Source organism: Onychomys torridus, chromosome 1 (assembly GCF_903995425.1).
Source record: "Onychomys torridus chromosome 1, mOncTor1.1, whole genome shotgun sequence".
Classification (NCBI taxonomy): domain Eukaryota; kingdom Metazoa; phylum Chordata; class Mammalia; order Rodentia; family Cricetidae; genus Onychomys; species Onychomys torridus.
The window spans coordinates 87,692,012-87,719,281 of record NC_050443.1 but is presented as its reverse complement, the minus strand read 5'-3'; the positions used below and the strand labels follow the sequence as shown (position 1 = coordinate 87,719,281).

Sequence of the window (27,270 nt, the reverse complement as noted above, 5' to 3'; positions counted from 1 at the left end):
ATCCTAGAACAAAAAATTTTCTAGTAGCCATATTGAGTTTTTTTAAAGTAAAATTTAATAATTACTTTAATCCAATATATCCAAAATATTTAAATGTTAGCCCCTATTTAAAATGTTTATCTTATGTGGATGAGTGTTTTGCCAGTATGTATGAATGTGCACCACGGCACAGAGAGCCACTGGAGAACAGGAAAGAGGAAGCAATCCCTCCAGCTGGAGTTACAGAAGGTTTGAGCTGCCATGGGGGTGCTGGAAACCAAACCTCAGTCCTCTGCGAGAGCAGCAGGTGCTCACAACTGCTGAGTCATCTCTCCAGCTCCAACTTCAATCAGTGTTTTAAAATAAAGATATTTTTTTACGTTTTTCTCATGCTGTCTCTGAAATACAGTACACGATTACAGCGTAGTTCAGTTTAGATTACTCACACCTCAAATGCTCAGTTGGCACATGGAGCTCTAAAATCCATACCAAGTATATTTGGTGCATCTTTGCTAAACAGACGAGGCGGTCCTAGCTTGGGGGCTCATGCCTGTAGTCTGCTTGCTATTCAAGATGTTGAGAGGGAAGGATCACTTGAGTCCACAAGCTTGAGACAGCAAAGACAAAGAAGAACGAAATAACCCACCGGCCTGAGACACTGTTGTAATCCTCCTAGTCTCTGCGACTCCCTCAAACCTTTGAAAAGGATTTTGAAGGAGGCGCACAGGAGGGTTCCTATGCTTTATCTCAAGAGTACATACATATTCCTGCCGGGCTGTGGTGGCACACCTTTATCCCAGCACTCAGGAGGCAGAGGCAGGTGGATCTCTGTGAGTTCAAGGCCAGCCTGGGTTACAGAGTGAGTTCCAGGACAGGCACCAAAGCTACACAGAGAAACCCAGTCTCGAACCCCTCCCCCACCCACACACACAAAGAGTACATATTCCTTTTAGATGTCAGATCTACAGCTTCAAGCTGATCCAAACTAGCTAAGTCAGCTTTTAGCAATCAGGTCCACAGTGTCTCACCAACAAATTTCATCCTGACAGCAGGACACCACTTAGAAGGACTTGAATTGTCCCCAGTGTGACAGCATCTTTACAAGAACAGGTGAGAAAGCATCCAGTCCTGCTGATTTCACTCTGGGCTTGTTGCCATTTAGGACTAAAAAGAGCTAAATATTTTGTAATGCTATAGCACCTTGCGTAGGATTTTTACTAACCAGAAAAGGGCCACTTAAAAAAAAAATGGGTATCTTAGGAATAGATTTTGAAATTCATAGAATCTAATCCTCTCTTTTTGAAGAGAAATGATTTCCCTGATGACTTTCAGTAAATCCTTAAAGGTTGTTATGAGCATGCTGTATATAGATATAGATATAGATAAATTAGAGGCACCTAATTTATCCTCTCCAAGGTGCTCCTAAAGTATCAGCAGAAGACAACTCAGAGAGTATGGTCAGCACTCCCCGAACTGAGGGGGTTTAAATAGGCATTGCTTCACCGGAGCATAGCCACTGGATGGATTCACCACCTCCAGTAGTCCTGGGCGGGGGATGCTGCCGGGGCGGTCCATATCTAGCGAAGCCTGTCTTGAGCCAGCCCAGATCCACGGTCTTGGCCCACTTTCCAGCCCCAAACTGCACCAAGGCGGCCAGCCCCTAGTGGAAGCCACACCCACGTGGGCAGCCCACAGCGACCGCTGGGAACCGGCAGGGAGCTGAGTCCAGGAGGCACAGAGCGCAGGTTAGTACCAAAGTCCAGGGACTGAGTGAGCTCCGACCCTCGGCCGCCGGGTGGGCTTCCGAGCTCGGGACGCTCGGCCACTCCCGGCCAGGTCTCCACGCACAGCGCCCTCTCGGCCTCGGCAGCTCCCGGGGATGGGGCTCACCCGGCCTGCAGGACTCGGCCCGCGTGGCCTGTCCCCCGGAGCCGCAGGACTCGGCAGCCCTGGCCGGGGCAGCCCCCAGACCTTAGTGCAGCCCCGTGGCAGCGGCCGCGGCAGGCCCGGCGCACCCGGAACCGTTTCCGGGGCGGAGGCTTTCTCGCAGCTGACCCGGCGCGGACGGTGACGCGCAGGCCCAGGCGGAAGTGCGGGCGGAGGATCCCGAGCCGGATCCCGAGCCGGGCGCGGGGCTCGGGGCTCGCTGGGGCGGCTGGCTCCCGCGATGGCAAGCCTATGGCACGGAGGCCTGCTGCGGCTGGGCTCCGGGCTCAGCCTGTCCTGCCTGGCGCTGTGGGTGCTGCTGTTCGCGCAGCTGACAGGCGCCGCCAAGGTGAGTCCCGCCCCGCCCGGCTCCTGACAGGAGCTCCGCCCCTGCCTCTGGCCTGGCTGAAACTGGGGCTGCCCACTAGCTCCCCACTCCCAGGTTCTCCCAATCCGACAGCCAGATCCCCTGCTTCACAGCCCGGGCCGGCCCTTCCCAGAGCTTCCTAAACCTCAGCCCCTGTCAAGTGCCCGGAGCCGGGTCTGCAACTCCTCCACCTCCTGACATGTCCCTTCCCAGCCCCGACAGACAGCACACACCCGGAACTTGAGCTTTCCAGCCCTGGGAGCTTTGAACTTTCCACCCTTAAACTCAGGCAGCCCACTCCCGCCCTTCACCAGCCCTCAGGCCCCAACCCAAATGATGGGAAACCCTCATCTCCCCGAAGTCTTCCCTACTAAGAACTAGCTCCTCTACACTCATCCCATTTCCTCGCCATGCTGGGGCTTGTTTCTTGTGGCAACCACCCCTCCCCAGGAGGACCTACAGAGTCATCTCACCTGCTTGATACTCTCACTCAGCCCCCCTCCAGGAATGAACACACACACACACACACACACACACACACACACACACACACACACCCCTCCCTCTTCTGATAATTTACTAGGTAAGGGAAGAACAGGCCTAGAAGAGAGGGAGATTATACCCTTTCCCCATGGTGTTTCCTAACCGTTCTGGTCCCCTCATGGTCCCCTCATGTTGTTATCTGGTGCCCCAGAGCTCCCCTGACTCAAGAAAACATGCTCTCTTCCCAGTGAGCTAACTCATCTTGGGGCAAAAGAGAAAGAATTCACGGTGTGGTGGGAAATAGTGACACTGCATTTATAAAATAAGAGGTTTATAATATCTTTAAATATTTAAAGGGCTGAGAAAGACAGGTTACAGGGAAGGCAGGTGGTTTTGGTCAGAGGTTTGTTTTTTTGGTTTTTTTCCCAGTCTTTCTGATGCTACCAAAAATAGGAACAGCAGAAAGTCTCCCAACTTTTGAAATATTGTTGGCACCCTCTGCTTGGATGTCATACCTCACCATTTCATGTAGTGCATCATGATATATGTAATGCAAGTATTTGTCTATCTCTCCTTGATAGGATTTGTTCCAGTAAACAGGAGCCATGCCTCTTGCTTCTCTGAGTAGCCCTCATTGAACAGTGGTTGCTGAATACATTTAGGAGCTGTCAACAGCTCCGCCAGACATTGCTCTGTACCTAGGAGCAGTGGACATGTCTCTCTGGGGACTAATGAGCCACTGCCATCTCAAATAAACAGCCCTTTGCTGAGGAAGCATCCCTTGGATCTATCCGGCATGTAATGGCTGCTTCCTCTGCTTGCTGGAACTCGTTTTGCTAGGAGCTGTCCTCCCTGTTTCCCGGGGGACAGAGGTTAGCACGATTCGGCACGATGCAAGCTACTTCCCCTTCCTCTGCCCTCCGAGCACTGGCTGAGTGCCTCTGGGTCTTCGTCCTGTCTGTAGCCAGTGTAGCCCCTTTTAGCATGCTCCATGCCTTTCTCCCCAGAGGAAAAAGGTTAGAGAAATGAAATGAAAAGAATCCTGGCTTCCACACTTTCGTTGCATTGCAGGTTGAACTGGCCTTATGCATGCTGCATGTGCTTTAAAGCTCTGAGCTGCATCCACTTGCTTATGCGTAATTTTGAATTGGATTCTCCCCAGTCCTTTCATGTCAGCATTTCTCCTTGTAGGCCCCATTATCTGTCAATGACGTGTCTTTCTGGTGGCAGGTAGATGATGACACAACTTGATTATCATGGGTTCATAAATGTGTTTAATAAAGCACAGGTCAGGGCTTGTGGGCTTTAGGGACTTGTGTCTCTCAAAACTAAATCTTTATGATGGTTTTAGAACACCTGTCAAGATACTCAGCAAAGTGTATGTGTCCAGACTTTTTTTTTTTAAGTATTGATGATAATATAACCAACTTATGATGCTTTCATTTTCATTACAGAATTTTGAAGATGTGAGGTGTAAATGTATCTGCCCTCCCTATAAAGAGAATCCTGGGCATATTTATAATAAGAACATATCTCAGAAAGATTGGTAAGTATTTGGGTCAAGAAATCACCTTTCTATGGTTCTTACAGTTAACTCAGAATATCCATACATTTAGTTTTTTAGCAAAAGTGTTAAATTCTCTATCTGGAAAAAATGAGACCCGAGTCCTGAGTGCATGATACAAATCTAAAGGAATACTGCAGCCCAAACAGAAAGCTCTAGGCTGGGAGGTTTCATATGGAGATGGGACTGAGTTTATTGTGCCTAAACTACCAAGGTCTCTTGTGCCCTCTCTTTGGTCAGGGATCTCTTAGTTCTCAGTGAAAGATAAGTTGAGCCTTCTTTATCTGATGTGTAATTTTTAAGCACTTTAAAAAGTGTTGTATGTGTTCATGCACACATGTATGAGTGTCTGGAGACCAGAAGGGGATAGTGGACCCCTGGAGCTAGTGTTATGGGTGCTTGTAAGATGACCAGCGTGGGTGCTGGGCACTGCCCTGGGGTCCTGTTAGCACTCTTAACCACCAAGTCCTCTCTCCAGCTCCTGGCTTATAATTTTTACAAGTCACACAGTTTTTTTCTGGGAGTAGGGGGTTGTTTTGGATTGGAATTTGCTTTTGTTTTTCGTTTTGAGTCGGGATCTATGTAGCCCAGATCAGCCTAGCACTTGTTTTGACAGCAGGCTGGCTTCAGGCTCTTGATCGTCTTGCCTCTACTCCCCAGGCTACGGTTTTTAAGTTTTGATGATATATTGTGCAATATTGGAGAGTATATTTAAAAGTTTCAGAGATTCAGAGATGAATGAGAATGAAGTGTGTGTGTTGGAATGTCCTTCGGTGCGTGGCAGTGGGTTCGGAGAATGATGAGCCTGATCGTTCATCCCTGAGGCGGGCAGGCAGGCAGGCCTATATGACTGACTGCCAGCAGCTTTCTCAGTTTATCCCAGTGGACCTTAAAAAATGACAGAGTTTTCTTATGTGCCTTGAAACAAGAAGCGGCCAGGCTATACAGCAGGACGGATGTCCTTCCCCCAGTGGGACTGTGATGTCACACCACAGTGGAAATTGATGGGGAGTAGCGCCAGATAATGGGTGCTTTGGCGTGTGCCTGATTTCACAGCTCTGTAGTGAGCAGCAATCTGAAAGCAAGATTAAATTTTTCTGTCACGTTTGTTCTGTTTGACTTGGAGCACACTTAGTTGCTCTGGTGCCATTGTTTATTCTTCCCACAATACACATTTAGGTTTAGTCTGTTTAGTGTGTTGTGATCCTGTGATGGTCTGTGTTCCACTTTAAGAGATCTCTATGTTACAAAGTGATTGGAGTTGGGTTTTTGGTTGTTGTTATTGTTTTTTGGTTTTGGAGACAGGGTTTTTCTGTGTAACAGCCCTGGCTCTCTTGGAACTTGATTTGTAGACCAAACCGATCTCAAACTCATAGAGATCTGCCTGCCTCTGCCTCCTGAGTGCTGGGATTAAAGGCATGTGCCACCATGCTGGGCTAATGATTGGAGTATATATATATTTTTTTTCTTTTTTGAGCTGAGGATCGAACCCAGGGCCTTGCGCTTGCTAGGCAAGCGCTCTACCACTGAACTAAATCCCCAACCCAGATTGTAGTATATTTTTAAAGGCTTTGTACCAGCAGGTTACTTTATATGATACATGCAAGCTCAAATTCTTTTTGTACTGGAGATAATATCCAAGGCCTTGTAAGTTCTGGGCAAACATTTCCCCATTGGACAGTATCCCCAGTCCTCAAATACATCTTTAAGTTACCTCTATAATTTTCCCAAAGCTGTTGACCATGTGTACAATTAGTTTGTTTTCTTATCAGTATGTATATTTTCTTATCAGAAATTATGTATATTAGTGGAGTAGCAACTGAACTCACTTTTCAAGTGTTTAACACTAATTTTTGTTGTTAACTTTTTATTATTCTATGATGAGACAGGGCTATATCTTCATTTCTGGCTATAAATTAAAATTAGGAGCTTTGAAAATAAATAGTTGAGGAGCTGGAGAGATGGCTCAGCGGTTAAGGGCACTGGCTGCTCTTCCAGAGGTCCTGAATTCAATTCCCAGCAACCACATGGAAGCTCACAGCTGTCTGTAACTCCAGTTCTGGGGATACAACACCCTCACCCAGGCATACATGCAGGCAAAACACCAATGTACCTGAAATAAAAATAAATAAATTTAAAAAAAGAAAATTGTTGAAAACAAGACAGTAGGATTTTTCTTCCATCTCTTCTACTTTCCCTTACTTGTAAATCTTTTGCTGATGTATGTCCCCATTGACAGTGCAAATTTCTAACCTGTTTGGAAAAACAGGTAAGTTATGGTCTACCAGGATGCTATGACCTGGGTATCCGTGAGTCCCTAAATACACTTTAACCTTTTGTTCTCTGGGCCTTTTGTTTTGCCCAGTTGTTGACTTTAATCCTTCATTGACTTGGGATAGTTGGTTAAAAACAGGGAAAGCTAAGAGTGGTGCTCTGGCTTGTCTTTGGGATCGCCGGCAAAGCTGATTCTTCCTTTAAGCACTAGGTGGGGGTGTTTCCTAGTTGCTGAGAGTGGCTGAGCCATATCTTGGGGCTAGCTCTGTTTATTATGGGTTAGTCAGAAACAGCCTTCCTGCTGCTTCAGCCCTGCACAGCCCTTCCTTCTCCCTCCCCGCCCCCCCCTTTCTCTCCTTTTGCCTGCCTGCCTTTTTTGAAACAGGGTCTCATATATAACCCAGGCCTGCCTGGAACTCTGAATCATCCCACCTCCGCCTTCCAAGTGCTGGGATTATAGGTATATGCCACCGTGTCCGGCTTTTGTTCAAATTAAATTACTTGTTGTAAATACCTGATTTTTTTTATTACTTATATCATTTTGAGCTTTGTTTCTAATGCTGTAGTTCAGAGCAACAGAACATGAAAAGGTGCATTTTGGTAGGTCAAAGAAGGAGTCATCTCAGAACACCAAGTGTGCCCAAGAAGGGTGGCTGGGACAAGATAAGATGCTGACATAGCATGCATTCTCGAGGCAGTCAGAGATGACTAATGAAGACTCTACGCCAAAATGGAAGCAAGGGCTGGCGAGACGGCTCAAGCATGAGCCCGCACCTCACCTACACAGCTGCAGAATGGAAAGGAATCATTCATGACCAGTTCTTAGAAAATGACAGGTTCCTAGAAAAGATATTTTGGTAGCATTTTTTTTTAAAATAAGGTATCTCTATCTTATTTTTTGTATACTTTCAAATTTAGTTTTAATTTATATGTATATAAAATGTGTTTATGTATACTGCATGCATGCAGGTGCCCTTGGAGGTCAAAGGGCATCAAATCTTCTGAAACTGGAGTAATAGGTGGTTGTGAGCTGCCTGATATCAATGCTGGGAACCAAACCCAGGTCTTCTGTAACAACATGAAGTGCTTTTACCTGCTGAGCCATTTCCCCAGCCCCTGGATGTCCTAGAACTTGCTCTGTAGACCAGGCTGGCCGGGGATCTTCCTGTCTCTGCCCCCCAAGTGCTGGGATTAAAAACATGTGCCAGCATGGCTGGCCCAAGAATGTAATTATTTCTCACTGTGGCTTTAGGGATCCACCTTTCAGCATTTCATAATTTGCTCTTCTATTAAATGTAATAAGCCATTCATATGCTATATTGTAGTAATTAAAAATAATGTTGGGTTGGGGATTTAGCTCAGTTGTAGAGCGTTTGCCTAGCAAGCACAAGGCCCTGGGTTCGATCCTCAGCTCAAAAAAAAAAAAATAATAATAATGTTAATTGGGAGCACATACCTTTAATCCCAGCACCTGGGAAGCAGAGGCAGACAGAGCTTGATACCAACCTGGTCTACAGAATGAGTTCCAAGACAGCCAGAGATACATAGAAAACTTTGTCTTGAAAAGCCAAAATAATAATAATATATAATGATGATGATGATGTTGTTGTTAATTGGGATAGGGAAGATGGCCTAGTGGGAAAGAATGTTTGCTGTGTATGATGACCTGAGTTGGAATCTCCAGCACCCACATAAAAAAGCCAGGTGTGGCCATGTGTGCCTGTCACCCCAGAGATGTAGGAAGCAAAGGCAGGGGGATCACTGGGGCTAGCTGCAGTTTCAGGGAGAGACCTTGTCTCCAGGGAACAAGGTGAAGAGTGATATTTGATACTCCTCTCTGGCCTCTGATGTGTGTATTTGCACACACATACATGTACATCACGCTTTTTCTCACACACAAATGAAAATAAAAAATGTGATTAATTCACAAGAGATGGTATTTAAATAATGCCTTATGTCACTTTAAAGCATTTAAAGGAGTTTTGTTTGGTAACTGGGCAATTCTAAATATGACTTGTTTTGGCAAATAGTTTTATATTTTATACAGTTTGGGATTTTCTAGGGCATCTGAAACTGTTAGTAATAGCAACTTGGACATAGACAGTCATTGTCTTTTGGCTTCTTACAGTGTCTTTGGCTTCTTACACTGTTAAATCTTACCAAAATGCTAATACTGAGAGAGGAAATTATTTTACTTTGATTTATTAATTATTCATTTATTATATTATTTCTTTGGGTAAGCTCAAGGATCATTCTGAGTTTCAGGAAAAGTTTTGATCAGAGACAGGAAAATATGAAGCCAGACTTCTGCAGTATTTTGCCCTTGTTTTTCAGTGATTGCCTTCATGTTGTGGAGCCCATGCCTGTGAGGGGGCCTGACGTAGAAGCCTACTGCCTACGCTGTGAGTGCAAATATGAAGAAAGAAGCTCTGTCACAATCAAGGTGAAATATAAATATATTCACATGCACGCATGCATGCACAAACACTTGCGCATGCTCTCCAGAAAAAACAGAAACAGTTGAACTTTCCTAAAAGTAATAATAGACCTGCTCTTGCTTCCTGGATCACTTAGGATATGTTAGACAGACAAGTAAAATGGTTCTAAAATGTGCTATAAATAATTAGCATATTCTGGAAATATATCATAGTTTCTCTCTGGGGCCAGTGAGACAACATTATCAAGTCTTCTTGCCCCCTGCCCTCACAACCCTTTGACTGAATTGTACATTTGGTCACTATCATAAACATGTAACCAGGTCTTCAGGTCCTGAAATGGAGTGTGGATAACTCACCACTGTTAGGTCACTAATGAACTCAGTTACTTTATTATGGTGACGAGTGGTTGTTCTCAGGTGTGTTTGTGTTAAGATTGTGCTTTCCATTCCTTTCCTAAAAAAATAAAATAAAATAAAAACTCAGGAGGCAGAGGCAGGCAGAATTCTGTGAGTTTCAGGACAGACAGTGATGTGTAGAAAGACCCTATCTTGAAAAGAAAAGAAAAGAAGCAAAGAAAAGAAAGAAAGAAGAAAAGGAAAGAAAAAAAGAAGACAAGAAAAGAAAAAGGCCTCATAGTGAATGCAGGGCATCAGTCACAAGCATTTCAGCAGGGCCCAGCCCTGTAGGGAAATCTCATCGTGCCTTGGGTTTGTCATGTTCTGCTCTTGTCTCTCCCTGCCCTTCCTCTTTCCATCAATTTTTAAAAAGATTTACTGATTTTACTTTATGCATATGAGTGTTTTGCTTACATGTATGTCTATGTACCTTGTACATGCCTGATGCCTGTAGAGGTCAGAAGAGGGCATCAGATCCTCTGGCACTGGAGTTATGGATGGTTATCAGCCACCATTTGGATGCTGGGAATTGAGCCTGGGTCCTCTGTAAAGAGCAACAAATGCTCTAAACTTCTGAGCCATCTCTCAAGCCCCCTAAAGTATTATTATTTTATTATTATTTCATATGTATGGATGTTTTGACTGAATGTATTTCTATGCACCACTTGCATGCCTGGTGTTCATGGAGGTCAGAAGAGGGCATCAGACCCCAGGAATTGGAGTTACAGACAGTTATGAGTCTCCATGGGGGTGCTGAGAACTGAACCTGGGTCCTCCAGAAGCAGCCAGTGCTAACTGATGGGCCATCTCTCCAGCTACCTCTTTCTTTTTTGTGGAGCCCAGGGCAGTGTTTAACCACTGAACTGCAGGCCTAGCCCTTATGCTTTTTAACAGACTTTTAAATGTATAATTTATATATCCTAAAATTCTCTCACTTTTATGTAGATAATTTAGTAAATTAAAACATCTTAAATTTCAGTTTTTAAGAGATTTCTGTCCCTGATCCCAAATGGTCACTATTTAACTTTCTACCTGTACACATCTTAATATTTCATGTAAGTAAAGTTATATGTGGCCCTCTGTGACTTTTTATTTTGTTTAACTTGTAGTATGTACCAGGACTTCATGTTATTACTAAATAGTATTCAATTATATGACTGTTATTCAGTTCATGAATATTTAGATTATCTCCATATTTATATTATAATACTTTCATATGTGTCTTTGTATGGATATATGTTTGTTTTTCCCTTGGAAAAATTCCTCAGAGTGGTAAGTTTATGTTTGTTTAAGAGATGGCCAGACAGTTTTCCAAAGTGGTTGCACCATTTTGTCAGCAGTGTGGGAGGGTTTCTCCTCTCTGTGCCTTGGCCAGCTGCTGGTGTTTTCTGTGTTATTATAGCCAGCTGAATGTATGCAGTGCCCTTGGCAGCACATGAATTAATATCCTGAAAAAAAAATCACTGTCCTAACAAGTGTTTTTCATACCTCCACTGACCTGAAGGAGTGGTCTGTTGAAACCCACCTGAGTCATAGTTTCGGCTAGGACACCTTTGGTTGCTCTGACAGTGATACTGCTGAATATCAGCTGCTGTGTTCAGCTGAAGAAAGAAAACAGCTGTGCAGGCCATGCTGGGGAATGATGAGCAGTTGGTGGGGACCCACAAAAAGATCCAAAGGCAAAGCTTTGTTCCCTCCTTTCCTGCTTTGGTGGATTAGTTTGCCTCTCCTGTTGGACTCTGGTTGGCATCCTGTGTGCTGAGTGTCAGTCTTCACGTTACTGTTACCAAACAAACTGAGTTCTCGGCTTGAACAGAGGGTAACTTCTTTTCATTTTCCTTTAGGTTACCATTATAATTTATCTCTCTATTTTGGGCCTTCTACTTCTGTACATGGTATACCTTACCTTAGTTGAGCCAATCCTGAAGAGGCGCCTCTTTGGACACTCACAGCTGTTGCAGAGTGATGATGACGTTGGGGTAAGTTCTGGCCCTGCAGCTGCTCACTGCCAGTCTCTGCCCTCATCTGGGATGAGTGGATGGGTCATAGGTAGATGTTTTCATGGAAGTGCAGGTCCTCACTGAGCTGCTCACTGCCAGTCTCTGCCCTCATCTGGGATGAGTGGATGGGTCATAGGTAGATGTTTTCATGGAAGTGCAGGTCCTCACTGAGCTGCTCACTGCCAGTCTCTGCCCTCATCTGGGATGAGTGGATGGGTCATAGGTAGATGTTTTCATGGAAGTGCAGGTCCTCACTGAGGTGCTGAAATGAGTTCTAACTTTAGTGTGCATCTCTCTATGAAGAAATTGTTCTAGCAAGCCATTATATGCAGCCCACCAGGCATAGCACACAGCACCCCCTGCCCAGCCTTTCAAGGATTACAGGTATCTACAGGCATACTGCTCCACACCTAGCTTACTAAAACACATAGCTATGTTTAAAGAATTCTAAGAGGAGGCTTGGGGAGATGGCTCAGTAGATAAAGGACTTGTTGTGCAAGCATAAAGACCCAAGTTTGAATCTCAGAACCCATGTAAAGCTGGGTGCAGTAGCACATGTCTGTAAACCTAGTGTTCCTACAACAAGATGGGAGGCAGAGAAGGAGAATCCTCAAACTCATGGGCCACTAGCCTGGTGTATGCAGCAGTGACCAACAAAGGGAAGACCCTGCCTCAAACAAAATGGACACCTCAAGTTCTTGTCTGACCTCCACACACATGCTTTGGCATGCCCATGGGTCTACACTACCACACACAGATACATGCACATACACATCATACATATACAAAACAACCATTTTAACTAATAATAAATAACTCCAGGAGTAGATTGGTAGGCTGAGAGAAGGGTAAGTCTGGGTATCTGATATAATAAAATATATAAAAATTTAAAAACAAAAACATGCACAGATAGTCTGGGTATAGTGGTGCATACCTGTGATCCCAAGATTTAGGAGGTAGGAACAGGATGATTAGGAGTTGAAGATCATTCTTGACCACATAGTGAGTTCAGTGACAGCCTAGGCTACTTAAGAACATGTGTCAAATTCAAAATAAATTAAAACAAAACAAAAAAAAGAGGACCAGGGAGAGAGAGAGAGAGAGAGAGAGAGAGAGAGAGAGAGAGAGAGAGAACGCGAGCGCTTAGTGGTTATGAGCATATATTGCTCTTGCAGAGGAGAGGATCTGGGTTTCATTCCCAGCACCCATGCCAAACAGCTCACAACTACCTGTAATTCTAGCTCCAGGGGGCTCTAATGTCTTTGGCCTCCAGTCTCTGCAGGCATGTGCACGTACATATACATAATTAAAAATAATAAATCTTAAACATAATACACACATAAAGCAAACAGTAAGATTAATGCCAGGGAGAACTTGTATATAAGAAGCAGTAGAGTCTCAAATGTTTTCCATTTATATATTCTCAGCCTGACTCTGTAGATACTAGAGTTAAATTATCCTTTGTTGTGAAGAAACCTTGCCTTCAGGAAACCTGGCAGGGGACAGACTCACTACCCGTCGAGAATTACTGACATAAAATGTCTGTCAAAGGCCTCACAGTGTTTCCATTCCTAGCACAGGAGTTTATGCTGACTTTACATATACCCTTATAGCATTAATTACCTGCTGTTGACTCAGAGGCAACGTTAATGTCAAACACGCAGAATGTAAACTGGTGCAGAAATGTGTAGATGTAAACATATACCCTTACAGCATTAATTACCTGCTGTTGACTCAGAGGCAATGTTAATGTCAAACACACAGAATGTAAACTGGTGCAGAAATGTGTAGATGTAAACATGGAGGGCAACACTAATTGATAGGCTCATATGCTTAGTAACCACTTTGCTCATGGGTGATTAGTTCTTCCTGCATGCTGACCATTGGAGAACACTGTCACTAAGAGTCGCAGCTGACTCTGATATTTGTCAAATTGATTCTAGACAGAGAAAGGTTTTCCAAGCAAAGCTGTGAGTTTAACTGGACAAATAGAAGTTAAATATCAGTACATATGAACTGCTTAGCTAACATGGGAGTTCTTCAGTATGTACTTTTTAAAGGTTAACTTTAAAGGCATTTAAATTTTTTCCCAATTTTTTATTCTGTTTTAAGCAGATAAAAGTTATTTCAATTAGTCAAGAGGTTCACTTCAAACAATGGTAGGATTTGTTGTATCATATATCCAGGACACATCATCACTATTATCTAAACATTCCACTAAAGCATGCTTTGTATTCATTGTAATTTTATCAGGTGTAAAAAGAACAAACACATGAAAGTGGAAATCTCTATTTGCATTCTCCCTGTGTCTGTGAGCAGCTAGTCTAATCTTGTTCTGTAGGTGGATTGCAGACTAAAAGGATTAACTGGTTGGTTTAGTCATTTGAGTTTGTCCCTTAGGATTTCCCTTCCCCTGCCTTGAGGAGTAGTGACAGAACTGTGTAACTGAGAGGGCCTCTGATAAAGTACTTCCTTCTTGCTAGTGTTGTTTATGTCCAAATAAACCAATGGTAATAATATTTTATATACAAAATCACTGATGCACCATTTTCCATAGTAATCTACCCGAAACAGTTTGGTGTGTTGGGAAGCTGTGACACCAACTTAGGGTTAGGCACACAGAGTATTGGTGTCTGTGTGTGCTAATTTGTTAAATGACCTTGGGCCAGTTTATTTCCCTATTGGAAATCAAGTACAATGCTACAACTTTAGCTGTTTGCTTTCTTTTTTTATGTTTTCCTCTCTTTCTCCCTCTTACCTCCCACCTCAATCTCTCTCTGCCTCTTGTCTTACTTGTAACCCTGGCTGACCTAGAACTTGCTATATACACCAGGTTGGCCTCAAGCCTGCAGCAGCCCTCCAAGCACTGGGGTGTACATCACCATGCCCAGCTAACTGTCCTCTTTCTTTACCTTCCTTTCTGTGTCTGTGGAACATCTTAGACTTTATAGCATTGTCTTTATTGTTTTCATTTGTGGAGTCAAATAAGAGATTTGCAAAAGATATCACCTAAGTTAAACAAAAGTGAAGGACATTTTAATAAAGAAGACAAGGTTGCCTTATAGAAAGCCGTTGAGGTGGCTCGGCAGTTAAGCGCACTACTCCTGCAGAGGACCCAAGTTCAGTTCCCAGTACCCATGTCCAGTGGCTCACAACTGTGACCCCAGCTTTAGGGGATCTGACACCCTCTGTTGGCCTCTGTGGACACCTGCACTCACGTGCACACGCCTACACACATATACATAATTCAAAACACAGTAAATCTTTAAAAAGTAAAACAAAAAGCTTCTTTGCAGTCCAGAAAGATGGCTCAGTGGGGAAAGGAGCTTCCTGCAGAAGCAAGCCAAGCAGCTGGAGTCAGTTCCTGGATCTCAGCTACCGACGCATAGAGAAAACAGACTCTACAAAGTTCTCCTTTGACACACAAACACAAGAACAAATTAATATTTTAAAAATTAAAGAAGTAAGGGGCTGGAGAGATGGCTCAGCACTGAAGAGCACTGGCTGCTCTTGTAGAGGACATGGGTTCTATTCCCAGTACGCCCATGATGGCTCACAACCATCTTTAACTCCAGACTCAGGGGATCTGACACCCTTTTCTGCCCTAAATGGTCACTGGGTATGAACATGGTGCACAGACATATATGCAGGAAAAACACCCACATACAACAAATAAATACATCTCTAGAAAATGCTTGGGACATGTAGACATAGTAGAAGTGCCTTGCTGTAGAGACACAACCAGGTAAAACCCCAACAGTGACAGCTGTAAGATAGGCAGGTGGTTGTGCATAGAGACACAACCAGGTAACCCCCCGACAGTGTCAGCTGTGATACAGGCAGGTGGTTGTTCATAGAGACACAACTAGGTAACCCCCCGACAGTGTCAGCTATGATACAGGCAGGTGGTTGTGCATAGAGACACAACCAGGTAACCCCCTGACAGTGTTAGCTGTGATACAGGCAGGTGGTTGTGCATAGAGACACAACCAGGTAAAACCCCGACAGTGACAGCTGTGATACAGGCAGGTGGTTGTGGATAACTTTCCATGCCCACTCCTGCTGGCTGCCTACATGCAGCAGAATGGTGTTTCTTCTCTCCTGTCAACAAACCTAACTGAAGAGGCCTGGCCTGTGTTGGAACATCTAGAAACTTTGCTGACATGGGGTTGAGGAAAAACTCAAAGAAAAGGCAAAATAAAAACAGTAAATTACAATTGAAGCTGTTTGTCATGTGGGCAGCTGTGTTGACATCTCATCCATAGGTAGATTAGTGGGGTGGTTTTCTGTGTAATGACTACAAACATCCAGTTGAATCAGTTTATTTTGACAGGAGAATCTGGCTTTGTATGCAAACTAGGGTAACCTTCATTAGCCTCTTTCCTAAGATAGCAATTAACATTGAAGCCGTGGAGCTCACTGCAATGAAAGATGTAAATTTTTGTTGATTAGACATGCTGAAGTAAGCCAGCCCTCACTCTCTATGATAAGAGAAGGCACTAAAACACTGAGCTCTGTTTCACTGCAGAGCAGGGAAGAGAGAAAGCAAGAGAAAGTTCTGGAAAACAGTCCATCAGTGCATACTGAAGGCCTAGAGAGACATTAAGACCAGCCAAGATATGGCCCTGAGAGCTCCTGGCTGCTCTACCGCTCTAGGTGGACATGTCATCAGTTCTGATATAATGGGAGTTGGGAAATGGAAAGACAGAGCTCTCCTCTGCCACAGATGAGCTATTAGGTTTTGATCAATACAGAGGAAAGTCCTACATTAATATCTACATGGAGATAGGAATGTGAAAGCAAGCTTTCTTTTTTTAAAGGGACTACAAGTCATAGCTTTTGAAGGCTTTTTTAAAATTATTTTTATTTTTTTAAGATTTATCTTTTATGTACATCAGGGTTTTACCTGTATGTATGTCTGTGTGAGTATGCCAGATCCCCTGGAACTGGAGCTATAGACAGTTATGAACTGCCATATGGGTGCTGGGAATTGAACCTAGGTCCTTTAGAAGAGCAACCAGTGCTGTTAACCTCTGAGTCATTTCTGCAGCCCTGAAAACAGACTTTCTTAATTGAGGTATAAGTGGTGTATGCCTGAAGTTCTAGTCTTGGGAGTGGGAAGTTGGAGGACCACTAGTTTGAGGTCAGTCTGGACAATATAGTGTTCCAGGCTAGCCTGGGTGACATGATAAGACCATATCTTAAGGGAAAGAAAGACACAAGAAAATGATTAAATTTTTTTAAGGATTTTAAAATTTTTATATGGCTGTGTGTGCACATTTTTGTAGGTATCCTGGGAGGCCAGAAAAGGGTGTCAAATCCCTTGGAGCTGGAGTTATATGCAATTGTGAGCTTTCTTACAGGGGTACTGGGAACTGAACTCAGGTCCTCTGGAGGAGCAGCAAGCATTCTTAATTGCTAAACCATGTCTCTAGTCCCTTTTAAATTTTTAATTGCATTAAGATAATAATTTGTTTATTTAGGGGGCAGAGGTGGGAATGTGGGCACATGCATGCCTCAGGGTATGTGGAGCTCAGAGGACAACTTGAAGGAGTCAGTTCTTTCCAGCCTGTGGGCCCCAGGATCAACTAGGTCAGGCTTGGTGTCAAGTGCCTTTACCTGCTGAGCCATCTCACTGGCCCAAGAAAATAGACGTTATTCTCCCACTAACCAGGAAAGACTTCTCTTTAACGAAAATGATCATCATCATTGACTTGGTGTCTGCTCCTTAAAGAAAATGCCTTTGAAAATGGTGACCTAAGGATGTGTTTCTCATGCACTCCTTATTGCTCCTGTCTCTGGAATCCTCTGCTTCTGTAGCTGAGTTTGTCCTGCTTCTAATAGTTGAAGGGCAGAAGCCCCTGTCCCTAGTCTGGCTCACAGGCTGTCTGTTCTGTGCATGTTTTATGCAGTCCCTACCATCTCTAACAGCTTTCCACCCTGGCTTTCAGGATCACCAGCCTTTTGCAAACGCCCATGACGTGCTGGCCCGCTCTCGCAGCAGAGCCAATGTTCTAAACAAGGTGGAGTATGCACAGCAGCGCTGGAAGCTTCAGGTACAGGAGCAGCGGAAGTCTGTCTTCGACCGACACGTTGTCCTCAGCTAACTGGGAATCGGAATCAAGGTGACTAGAAAAGCCACAGCAGACGACTGGGAAGAACTGACTGGGTGTCTCTGGGTTTTAATGCCCTGTTGTTTTTACACATCCTTGCTGGATGGAGGAAGACTCAAAGTTGGAAGCAGACCCACATGCTTAGTATTTTTTCTTGTTAATGTATTAATAGAGACATTTTTAAAGCACACAGTTCCAAGTCAGCCAGTAAACCTTTTCCTACTTGTGACTTTTACTAATAAAATTAAGCTGCCTGTGCATTATCTTGAAGTCCTGTGCCTGGAACAAGCTCTCTTTCTCAACTGCACACTTCTAACTTGGTTTTCAAGATAGTTTCCAGGGGTGTTTTTCCTTCTGTTTTTCTGTGGTGGGAGAAGGAGGGGAAGCCTTGGGAGTGCTGACAGAGCTGCTCTCAAGTCTCTTTACTAGACAGACTTGTAAATACAGCAGACCTCTATTCCACTCGTTAATATTTCCAGTGTAGCCAGCTCACCAGCGTGCTGGCCTCCCCACATGAACTACACTGACTACATTACTTAAGATTCTGGTTGGCTTGTGGCTGCATTTCTTGGTAAGTGGATCTAAAATGCCTGGCGGCTCTTCACGAAATGCAGACTTGTTTCCTTTGTGCGCTGTGATGTCTGATGCAACACATCCTAGAACAAACTGGCCGTTTGCTAGTTTACTCTAATAACTAAACACAGTCTCGGTGTGTGTGGTCTTCCGCATCTTCTTCTAGTATCTCTAAGGACTTGAACATTTAGAATAAAGACATTTTCTCTTAAGCCCAAGCCTCCCTGGATGAATGGCATACACATACTGGTCAGCATTTCCTGTTGTGCTGAGAGGCAGCTATTTGAACTAATGTGGGCAGCTTTGAACTAGGACTGGAGTTCAGATTGCCTCGCTCTGAGAAGTCTAACAGTTATTGGATAACTGGCTTTTTTCTTCCTACATCCTCTTTGGAATGTAACAATAAAATAATTTTCCAAACCCCTATCAGTGTGTCTGCTGTCCAGCCTTCTCTCCTTCTTGTGCTATGTGATAACCATGGTGATACAGAGACCTTTGGGACCCTGTTGTTTGAAAACATGTTATGCAACCGAATCCTAAAACACTGACCTGTATTACAGGTGTATGGGTGCAGAGAGAAAGATGATGTATTCCTGGGCACACACGCAGTCAGATAAGGTGAGAGGCTTGAATTCATAAGCCAGGCATGGTAGTGCATGCCTATAATCCTAGCACTTGGGAGGCTGAGCAAGAGGGTTTCTTGGAATTCAGTCATCCTGGACTGTGTTATGAGACCATACATACACACATACATTAAAAACATGCATTTATATAACAACTCATAAAGGAGTGCTGATTCTGTGAAGATCTTGGCAATTACAGATTTACAGATACATTAAATTCACATTAACATTGTTACATTAAATTCCTAAGGATGAGAAATAAACCTCAGGGGCTGGGGAGATGGCTCAGTGAGTAGAAAGACTTGCCACACAAACCCAGCTTGAACTCAGATCCCCAGGACCCAGATAGAAAAGCTGTGTGCAGTAGTGTGAGAGGCTGTCCTGCTTATGCTTTCTGTCTCAGACAAGGTGGCTGACACCCACAGGTTGTCCTCTGATCTCCACGTGTATGTGGACCTGCACACACATGAAAGAACCTGGGAAGAAAGGGAACTTCCCCGACCAGATAAAGAATTACAAACTGGATACAGTGGCTTTTCCTGTAAGCCCAGCGTTTGGGAAACTGCAACTGGAGGATTGCCAGGAGTTCAAGGCCAGCATAGGCTACGGGATAGACTAACATCTCAAGGGGAAAAAACTGCAAAAAAATTGTAGCTAATATATACTGGTGAGAAGCTAGAAACCTTCCCCTGAGATCCAGGGGACAAGATGTCCTCTCGTGACACTTGAACACTACCCTGGAAGTCCCAGCTCACGAAATAAAACAAGAGGTACATGGAGTGAGAGGAAAAAGTGACACTGTTTGGAGATGACACTTTTAAGTAGAAAGCCAAACAACAAAACCCTCTGGAACTAATAAATGGTTCCAGCGAGGTTTCAAGATGACAGTATGCAAGAGTCAGGTGCTTTCCTATGTACAAGCGATAAACAAGTGGGATGGAATTGGAAATTTAACAGTACAGCTGGGTCAGGGAGATGACTCGGCAGGTAAATGTGGTTGCCTCCAAGCCTGATGGCCTCAGAATCCCTGGGACCCACTTGGTAAAAGACTGAACCATTCCTACAAGTTGTCCTCTGAGCTCCACAAGTGAATACACACACACACACACACACACACACACACACACACACACACACACACCCCACACACACACATACACACACACACACACACACAACACAACACACACACACACACACACACACACACAATGTTCACGAACTATTTAAAAGGGGAAAGAAGGGGCTGGGGTGTAGCCCAGCTGGCAGAGTGTTTGTCTAGAATGAATGAAGCCCCAGGTTTGGCCCTCAACATAAAAATCAGGTGTGGTAGTACATGCCAGTAATCTCAGCACTTGGGGGATAGATCCAGGAGGATCAGAAGTTCAAGGTCATCCTCAGCTACTTGTCAAGTTTCCCCATTTTTTTTTTTTTTTTAAAAAGACTGGTGACATGGCTCAGTGGCCAAGAGCATTGGGGAGGACCTGGGTACAGTTCCTAGAACACACATGGCAGCTCATAACCACCTGTAACTCCACTTCCAGGGGATCCAATGCCCTCTTCCAGCCTCCACAGGTACCATCTGTGCACATGGTGCACAGACATACATGCAGGCAGACTACCTATGCACATAAAATAAAAAATCTTTTTAAAAAACATGAAAGGGGGAGGGGAACTTTTGAAATACTTATGCTTGTATGTTGTTCTTCTAAATAAAAGAGTGTCTTGTGAAACAAAAGAAAATAAAATGAATATTTAAAATAAGATATAATTTTAATTACAGGTGGGCAGGAGAAAGGTCAGAATCCTCTCTGTGCAACCTAGAAGGAGATGTTCTCCAGGCTTCTTGGAGAAAGCAAACCCCCACCTTGCTTCTTTGTAGTTAAACTAATCATCTGCAGTCTGGACCAGAAAAAACATTGTATTCCATCAGGGAAATGCCACAGGGCCTGGTAGACAGTAACAGCTGCCAGACAAAGACAGAAATCTGCCCACATGTTCTAATATCAGAGGCTGGGGAGATGGCTCTGAAAATCTAATATCTTAAAAGATGTTTACATTTTTATTTATGTCTCTGTGCATTTGTGTGTGGGTATGTGCACCTGAGTGCAGATGCCTATGGAGGCCAGAAGAGGGAGTCAGATCCCCTGGAGCTGGAGTTACAGGTGGTTGTGAACAGCCCAATGTGGGTGCTGGATACTGAACTCAGGTCCTCTGCAAGAGCAGCAAGAGCTCTTAATCACTGAGCCATTTCTCCAGCTTGTGCTGGCTAGTTTTATGTCAACTTGGCACAAGCTGGAGTCACTGGAAAGGAAAGAACCTTCACTGAACCTGAAACTAGTCTGGTGGCTGGTCAGCAAGGCCCACTGATTCTCCTGTCCCCACCTGACCATCCTGAGCACTGAGGTTACAGGGACAAACACAACCACCTTTGGCTTTTTAATGTATATTCTGGGGGATTTGAACTCAGGTCCTTGTGCTTGTGAAGCAAGTGCTCTTACCTGATAAGCCATCTCTCCAGCCCCTTCAAAGCATTTTGAAACAAAATTATGCTTAACTATATTATAGAATTTGTTTTATTCATGACTTGCCAGTTTCTGTTGATTTAAGAAGCAGCAAGAACTTCTCCCCATATATAAAACTAAACACTTGTATTATGCCAATTCCTAGTTTGTTTTAAAGGAAGTTATTTTGACAACACGGCGCTATCAAAGCACCAGCTCTCAGGGTCACGTCACTGTATTGCATTACCCAGAAGACTTCATGCTGCAAAGGTTACACGGACCCTCTTAGTTCTGGTCCATCTGAAAAAATACAGTGTTTGCATATTATGAGACTATTATATTTTTCATAAAAAATTTTCTATAAAACCATATAATCCGGATGAATGGGAGTACCCTCTAAACAAAAGAATCAGACAAGTGTCCAGTTTCATAAGTAAACCTTTCAGCTTAGATTGTCAGGTGCTGTCATAGCTCCATAGTAGGTAGGGGGAAAAAAAAAAAGCTAAACCAGAGCCAGTCGGTTCTGTTTAACTATAAGCTACTTTGCATATTTTCACTAAATGACCACCTATAAATCAGGTTCAGACAGACTCAGCCCCAAATACAGCATCTTGAACTACAAAACAGGTAAGAGACACTTCCCCATAGTGGCCCATGGGGAGACTACAGAACAGCATTTTTAAGAAAAGCCCCAGGCACAGTTGATAAATTTTGTCAATAGGATTATGCTAGTCTCTTAAGAAGTCAATGATGACCCCATAAAACAAAAAGCCCAGATTGTCTGGTGAGGAAATCTGATGAACGGAGGTTCTGGCATCTGGCACCAGCATTGCTGCTGACTTTGAAACTTTATCATAGCCTCTGAGGAGGGAGGAAAGGAGGGCATCTCTAGGCTTCCACCTAGCTCTCACATCTCATGACTAAATTGTATGTGCAATGGTGACTTTATATTTTTTACAACCTAGATTTTTTTAAATTATGAAAGTTGATGTTTTTATGCTCAGTGGAGCATCAAGAATCTCTCAGGATTTTATCATTAAGACTTCATAATTTAGTTCCCAGAAGAGCTCTAAGACAGAAACCTGAGATGTTCCCGAGGTAGGTGTGTTCGTCAGCCATGCGTGTATTTGGAAGCCTGGAACAGCAGCATGAATCTCTTGCTTTCTTTGGAGATAAACTTGTACTCAATTCCCCTCCACACACATCCAGACCCTACTAGGCTTCCTGTCTTCACCCTCTTCATGGCTGCATGCTTTCATCTTCCTAAATTTTATGCTTAAATTCTCTTGCCTGAATGAAAAGCGACCACACTTAAATGCCCCTGCACAGATGGAGGACTTTTTGGAAATCCTCGCTAGAAAAGCCTCGTCATCAGTGTGTCTTCAGACATGCCATGCTCTAGGAATTATTCAAAATCTCATTAAAACTTAGAATCTTAATTACCTGTACTCTATACAAATCACTCAGATTTCATCTGGGTCAAGAGCTAAGGTACTATTTAAATTATTCTTCAGGGTAAAAAAACCATGACTCAAAATAAAATTCTGCCTAAGTGGCTTTGAGGACATCTGCTTTACTTTTGAGGAACCTGACTGTTCTGGTTTCACCTTGTTTGCTGTGATAAAAACACTCTGACCAAAAGCAGCTGAGGGAGGAGAGGACTTATTTCAGCTTACAGTTATAGTCCATCATCCAGGGAAACCAGGGCAGGGACCCAAGGAGCAGGAACTTGAAGCAGTGACCATGGAGGACCACTTGCTTACTGGCTCACTCTCTGACTTGCTGGCTCATAATTAGCTAGCTTTCTTCTGCAGTCCAGGATCATCTGCCCAAGAAATGGCACCACCCACAGTGGGGGTGGGCCCCCAACATCAATTAACAGTCAAGACAATACCCTAGGGGCTGGAGAGATGGTTCAGCTGTTAGGAGCACTTGCTACTCTTGCATAGGACCTGGGTTTGGTTCCCTGCAAAGCTGTCAGGCCACTTGCAACTGCCTGTTACTCTAGTTCCAGAAGATCTGACACCCTCTTCTGGCCTCTATGGACACCAGGCACACATGACATGTGGTGCACATACATACATGCAGGCACTCATACATAAAATAAGAAAAACAAAACAAATAATATCCCAATACCAGCCCACAGGCCAATCAGATGTAGACAATTATTCTTTTGGGTGGCTCTAGGCTGTGTCACGGTGATAAAGCTAACTAGGGCACTGGTATAGTTTCATTTAACTTGTCAGCTGTAGGCAAAAAAGGCCGTTATCAAAACTAAGTGTGCAGGCTACATTCCCCTTTGCCAGCCATTTTGCTTTGCTTTGACACAGAGGCTCATGAATCTCACTAGCCTCCGATGACCTTAGCCTTCTGGTTCACTTGGTGCTGGGGTTTGACTCCAGGGCTGAGCTGCGCGCCCTGTCCCCATTTGCTGGATCTGTGGCTTTGTCATACCTGCCCTTTTCTCTTCGCCTCTAGAATTCCTGGCTTGGGAATTTCCTAACTAGTTTCTTGCCTCAGCAACTTTTTCTTTTTGACAGAATTCTGGCTCCTGTTTAATCTTCCAGAGATTTTTGTCTTCTGTTTGTTATTGTGGGTCATTTGGTCAGTAATTTGGCCGCTCCCACTTCCCGTTCCTCTCTTTTAGTTTGCATTGGCACTGCATCACTCTACTCCCCAGCCTCTTTAGCACACGCTGTTCCAGGCATTCACTCCTTTTCCAGCCAGTTCCACCATGGCCTCCTACAACCCTCCCCATTCTTCCCCTGTGCTCCAGCCCCTGGCCCTTGGCTCCCAGCCCCCAGTCCCCGGCCCCCAACCCTGGGCCCTCAGCCCCCAATCCCTGGCCCCTGGCCCTACGGCAATTTAAGATTCAGTTTCTTATCTTTTCAGAGGCCATGCCTAGGCCTTTTCACAAGGATGGAAACACACTAGAATCTGGTCCTAAAGGCCATTCCTTCCATCACCCAGCAAGGTTTGTAGAGTTCCTGCTATGCTCAGATAGAGAGGATCCAGTGCCAAGTTAGGTTTGGTGCCACATGCCTAGGATCCAGCCTCGGCTCTCTAACAAATGTCAGGCCAGCAAGTACACAGCAAGACCCAGTCTCAAAACCACAAACAGACGGAGAGAGCGGCCCCAGCGTTATCTAGTCTTGTCCATAAACATTTAGCTAGTTTGCTTTGCTTCGCCTCTTTTCTGTGTGCCAAGCCTGTGACTCCCAAAGACACTGGAAAATTACTCCCTGAGGTCGCCCCAGAGCTGTGGATCTGCTGCCCGGGCCCCACAGATAGATCACCTGTGCAGCAATCATAAGCATGCTCAGACCTCAGCAACTGTGCTTTGAAGACACTAATGTTTTGATTCTCCACTGTGGGGTAAATGTTAACTAGGTTTTCTATGAGGTGCAGAGAAAGAGAGGCTCCATAAGCATCCATCTGTGAAGAAAAAGGAAAGCAGGTAATTCTGGGATGAGGCATTGATTTTCAGATGCAAACCTTTTAACCACTGCAGGATAGTCAACACCTCAAGGGGATATAGGAAGCAGGTGAGGCTCGGAGAGGGTTAAGACACTTGCCTGAGGACCCAGAGCAAGGGAAAGGAAAAGTCCAGGTTGAGCCCCTAAAGGATTTCCAGCAGAAACACAAGCACTCCTTCCTTGCCTCCTAGGGAACTAGTTAACAACAGCATCCCTAGAAAATCCACTGAGGCTACTTTATACAGCCAAAGGCAAAAAGGTAGTGGCCATGTAGCTCAATGCACCTACCTTGTTGATCACGTGCAAGGCCCTGGATTCAGTGCCTGCCCTCCCCATCGGGGTGGGTAGGAGAGAGAGAGAGAGAGAGTTAGAGAGAGAGAGAGAGAGAGAGAGAGAGAGAGAGAGAGAGAGAGAGAGAGAGAGAACCTCTGGGGTGCTGGAATTACAAGTCTCAGCCACCACCCCAGTGAACTAAGCAGAAGTCTCTAAGACATGAATCTCGGAGAAAGTACATTAAACCTGCTCTTTCTTAATCTGGCCAAACTGACAAGCACACCTCTATTTCTAGGTGAAAGAGGAAATGATGGACACCAGAAGCTACTCCAGCCCTCCAGACAGGCTCTCCGTCTTCTCCGAGGCTGCCCACTTGCCACTGTCCAGGCCCTTCTACCTAGACCCCATGGTCACTGTCCACCTGTGCCCAGAGGCCCCCGTGCCGAACCCTTACGCAGACGAGCTGCCTCTGCTGTCCTTTTCCAGCGATACTCTGATCATGGACAATTACGGGGACCCGTACGCCTTCCCCTTCCCCATGCCTTACACCAACTACAGGCGCTGTGACTACGCCTATGGGCCGGCCTTCATCCGCAAGAGGAATGAGCGCGAGAGGCAGCGAGTCAAATGTGTGAACGAAGGCTACGCCCGGCTAAGGCGCCACCTGCCCGAGGACTACCTGGAGAAGCGACTCAGCAAAGTGGAGACCCTCAGAGCTGCCATCAAGTACATCAGCTACCTGCAGTCTCTCTTGTACCCGGATGAGACTGAGGCCGAGAGGAACCCTCGAACCACCAGCTGCGGCCCCCTAGACCCCCCCTCTGAGAGTCATTTGAGCTGGCGCCTTCCAAAGTAGGGTCTCCTGCAGCAGCATCCAGTAGATTCTCATACACGCATGTGGTTTGGGGGAGGGGACCATAGTCCTACTACCGACCTTCATTAAATGTTGCTTACCTGGGTTTCAGATGTACTACAGTATCTCAGGCAGACTGAGAATCGCATGCTGGCCTCACTGCTTTAAGAACTCGGAGGGTACAGAGTTCCCAGGGTTCTCTGCACCTCCCACCCCACCCTTCTTACAGCCTTGGCCAAAGGCCCTCTCCAAAGTATGGAAAGGCTGAAGAGTGACGGCTCAGTGATTGTGTCACACTTGGTAAATATTTGTTGATACTATTTTCCTGTCCCAATCCTGTCACCTGTGTCAGGACCACCACTAACTTTGATCCCAGATTCTGCTCTCAACGGGCTCCACCCTCATTTTGAAGTCATTTCTTTATCTTTTTGTGCACGATACGTGTGTGTCCTGTAAGTCAGTGTGTACATACGTGTGAAGTTATTAAAATATTGTTGCTCAAACCGATGACTACCTTGGAATGTACCCACTTCGTTTACTTTGTGGCTTTTTTGTTTCCTTGCTCTTACCATGTAGCTCTGGCTGGATTCTATTTAACTCACAGAGATCAACCTGCCTGTGCTTCCAGAGTCCTAGGATTAACAGCATGTGCCACCGTGCCTGGACGCACTCGGCTTTCATCCCCACAAAAGGGAAATCACAGTCTTGCCAACACACCCTTCTCTCTTTACTCTTCCATTTTAACTTGGAATATTTTCCTACCACCACTGAACCCCTGTGGTCTCCTTCAGTAATCCCTTCTGGCTGCCCCCTACTAGTCTTTTTTAGATAAGAGTTCAAGGCATGTGTCTGGGCCACAGTCATTCTGGTGACTGCAAAACTAGCTTTAGGAGAGCATCATCACTCAAGGCACTTTGAGTTGCCCAGGAAACTCAGCCCCCCCCCCCCAAAATGCCGGGCAGTGGTGGCGCACGTCTGTAATCCCATCACTCAAGAGGCAGAGGCAGGCGGATCTCTGTGAGTTTGAGGCCAACCTGGTATCCAAAGCGAGTTCCAGGAAAGGCACAAAGCTACACAGAGAAACCCTGTCTCCAAAAACAAACAAACAAACAAAACAAAAAGCCCAAACCGTCACTGTCACAACCAACACAGAGAATGTATTCCCTCCTAAACTTCTCTCTCTCTCTCTCTCTCTCTCTCTCTCTCTCTCTCTCTCTCTCTCTCAAGAAGTACAGGGAGCTGGAAAGATGGCTAAGTGGTTAAGAGTACTTGATGCTCTTGCAGAGGACCCAGGTTTGGTTTCCAGCATCTACATCATGGCTCACAACTCTATAACTCCAGTCCAGGGGATCCAAAGCCCTCTTCTGGCCTCTGCAGGCACCAGGCATGCATGTAGTGCACATACATACATGCAGGCAGAACATTCATA

The 27,270-nt window shown here is 44.8% G+C and overlaps 2 protein-coding genes across 3 annotated transcripts; both read left to right on the top strand.

Moving 5' to 3' along the window:
- Window positions 1-1,669: 1,669 nt before the first annotated feature.
- Tmem9b (TMEM9 domain family member B) lies at window positions 1,670-18,538 on the top strand. Of its 2 annotated transcripts, none has more exons than XM_036175263.1 (5): window positions 1,670-1,724; window positions 4,210-4,301; window positions 8,928-9,036; window positions 11,271-11,405; window positions 17,378-18,538. In XM_036175263.1, the coding sequence occupies exons 3-5, from the start codon at window positions 8,953-8,955 to the stop codon at window positions 17,531-17,533; spliced, it is 375 nt and encodes a 124-aa protein (XP_036031156.1). In that variant the 5' UTR covers window positions 1,670-1,724; window positions 4,210-4,301; window positions 8,928-8,952; the 3' UTR covers window positions 17,534-18,538. The 2 variants fall into 2 exon arrangements, with proteins under 2 accessions (XP_036031156.1, XP_036031150.1); XM_036175257.1 differs by lacking the exon at window positions 1,670-1,724 and adding an exon at window positions 2,036-2,254.
- Window positions 18,539-21,819: 3,281 nt separating this feature from the next.
- Ascl3 (achaete-scute family bHLH transcription factor 3) lies at window positions 21,820-25,947 on the top strand. Its single transcript, XM_036181354.1, has 2 exons — window positions 21,820-21,866; window positions 25,284-25,947. Exon 2 carries the CDS (start codon window positions 25,296-25,298, stop codon window positions 25,842-25,844), a length of 549 nt encoding a protein of 182 aa, XP_036037247.1. The 5' UTR covers window positions 21,820-21,866; window positions 25,284-25,295; the 3' UTR covers window positions 25,845-25,947.
- The last annotated feature ends 1,323 nt before the right edge of the window (window positions 25,948-27,270 follow it).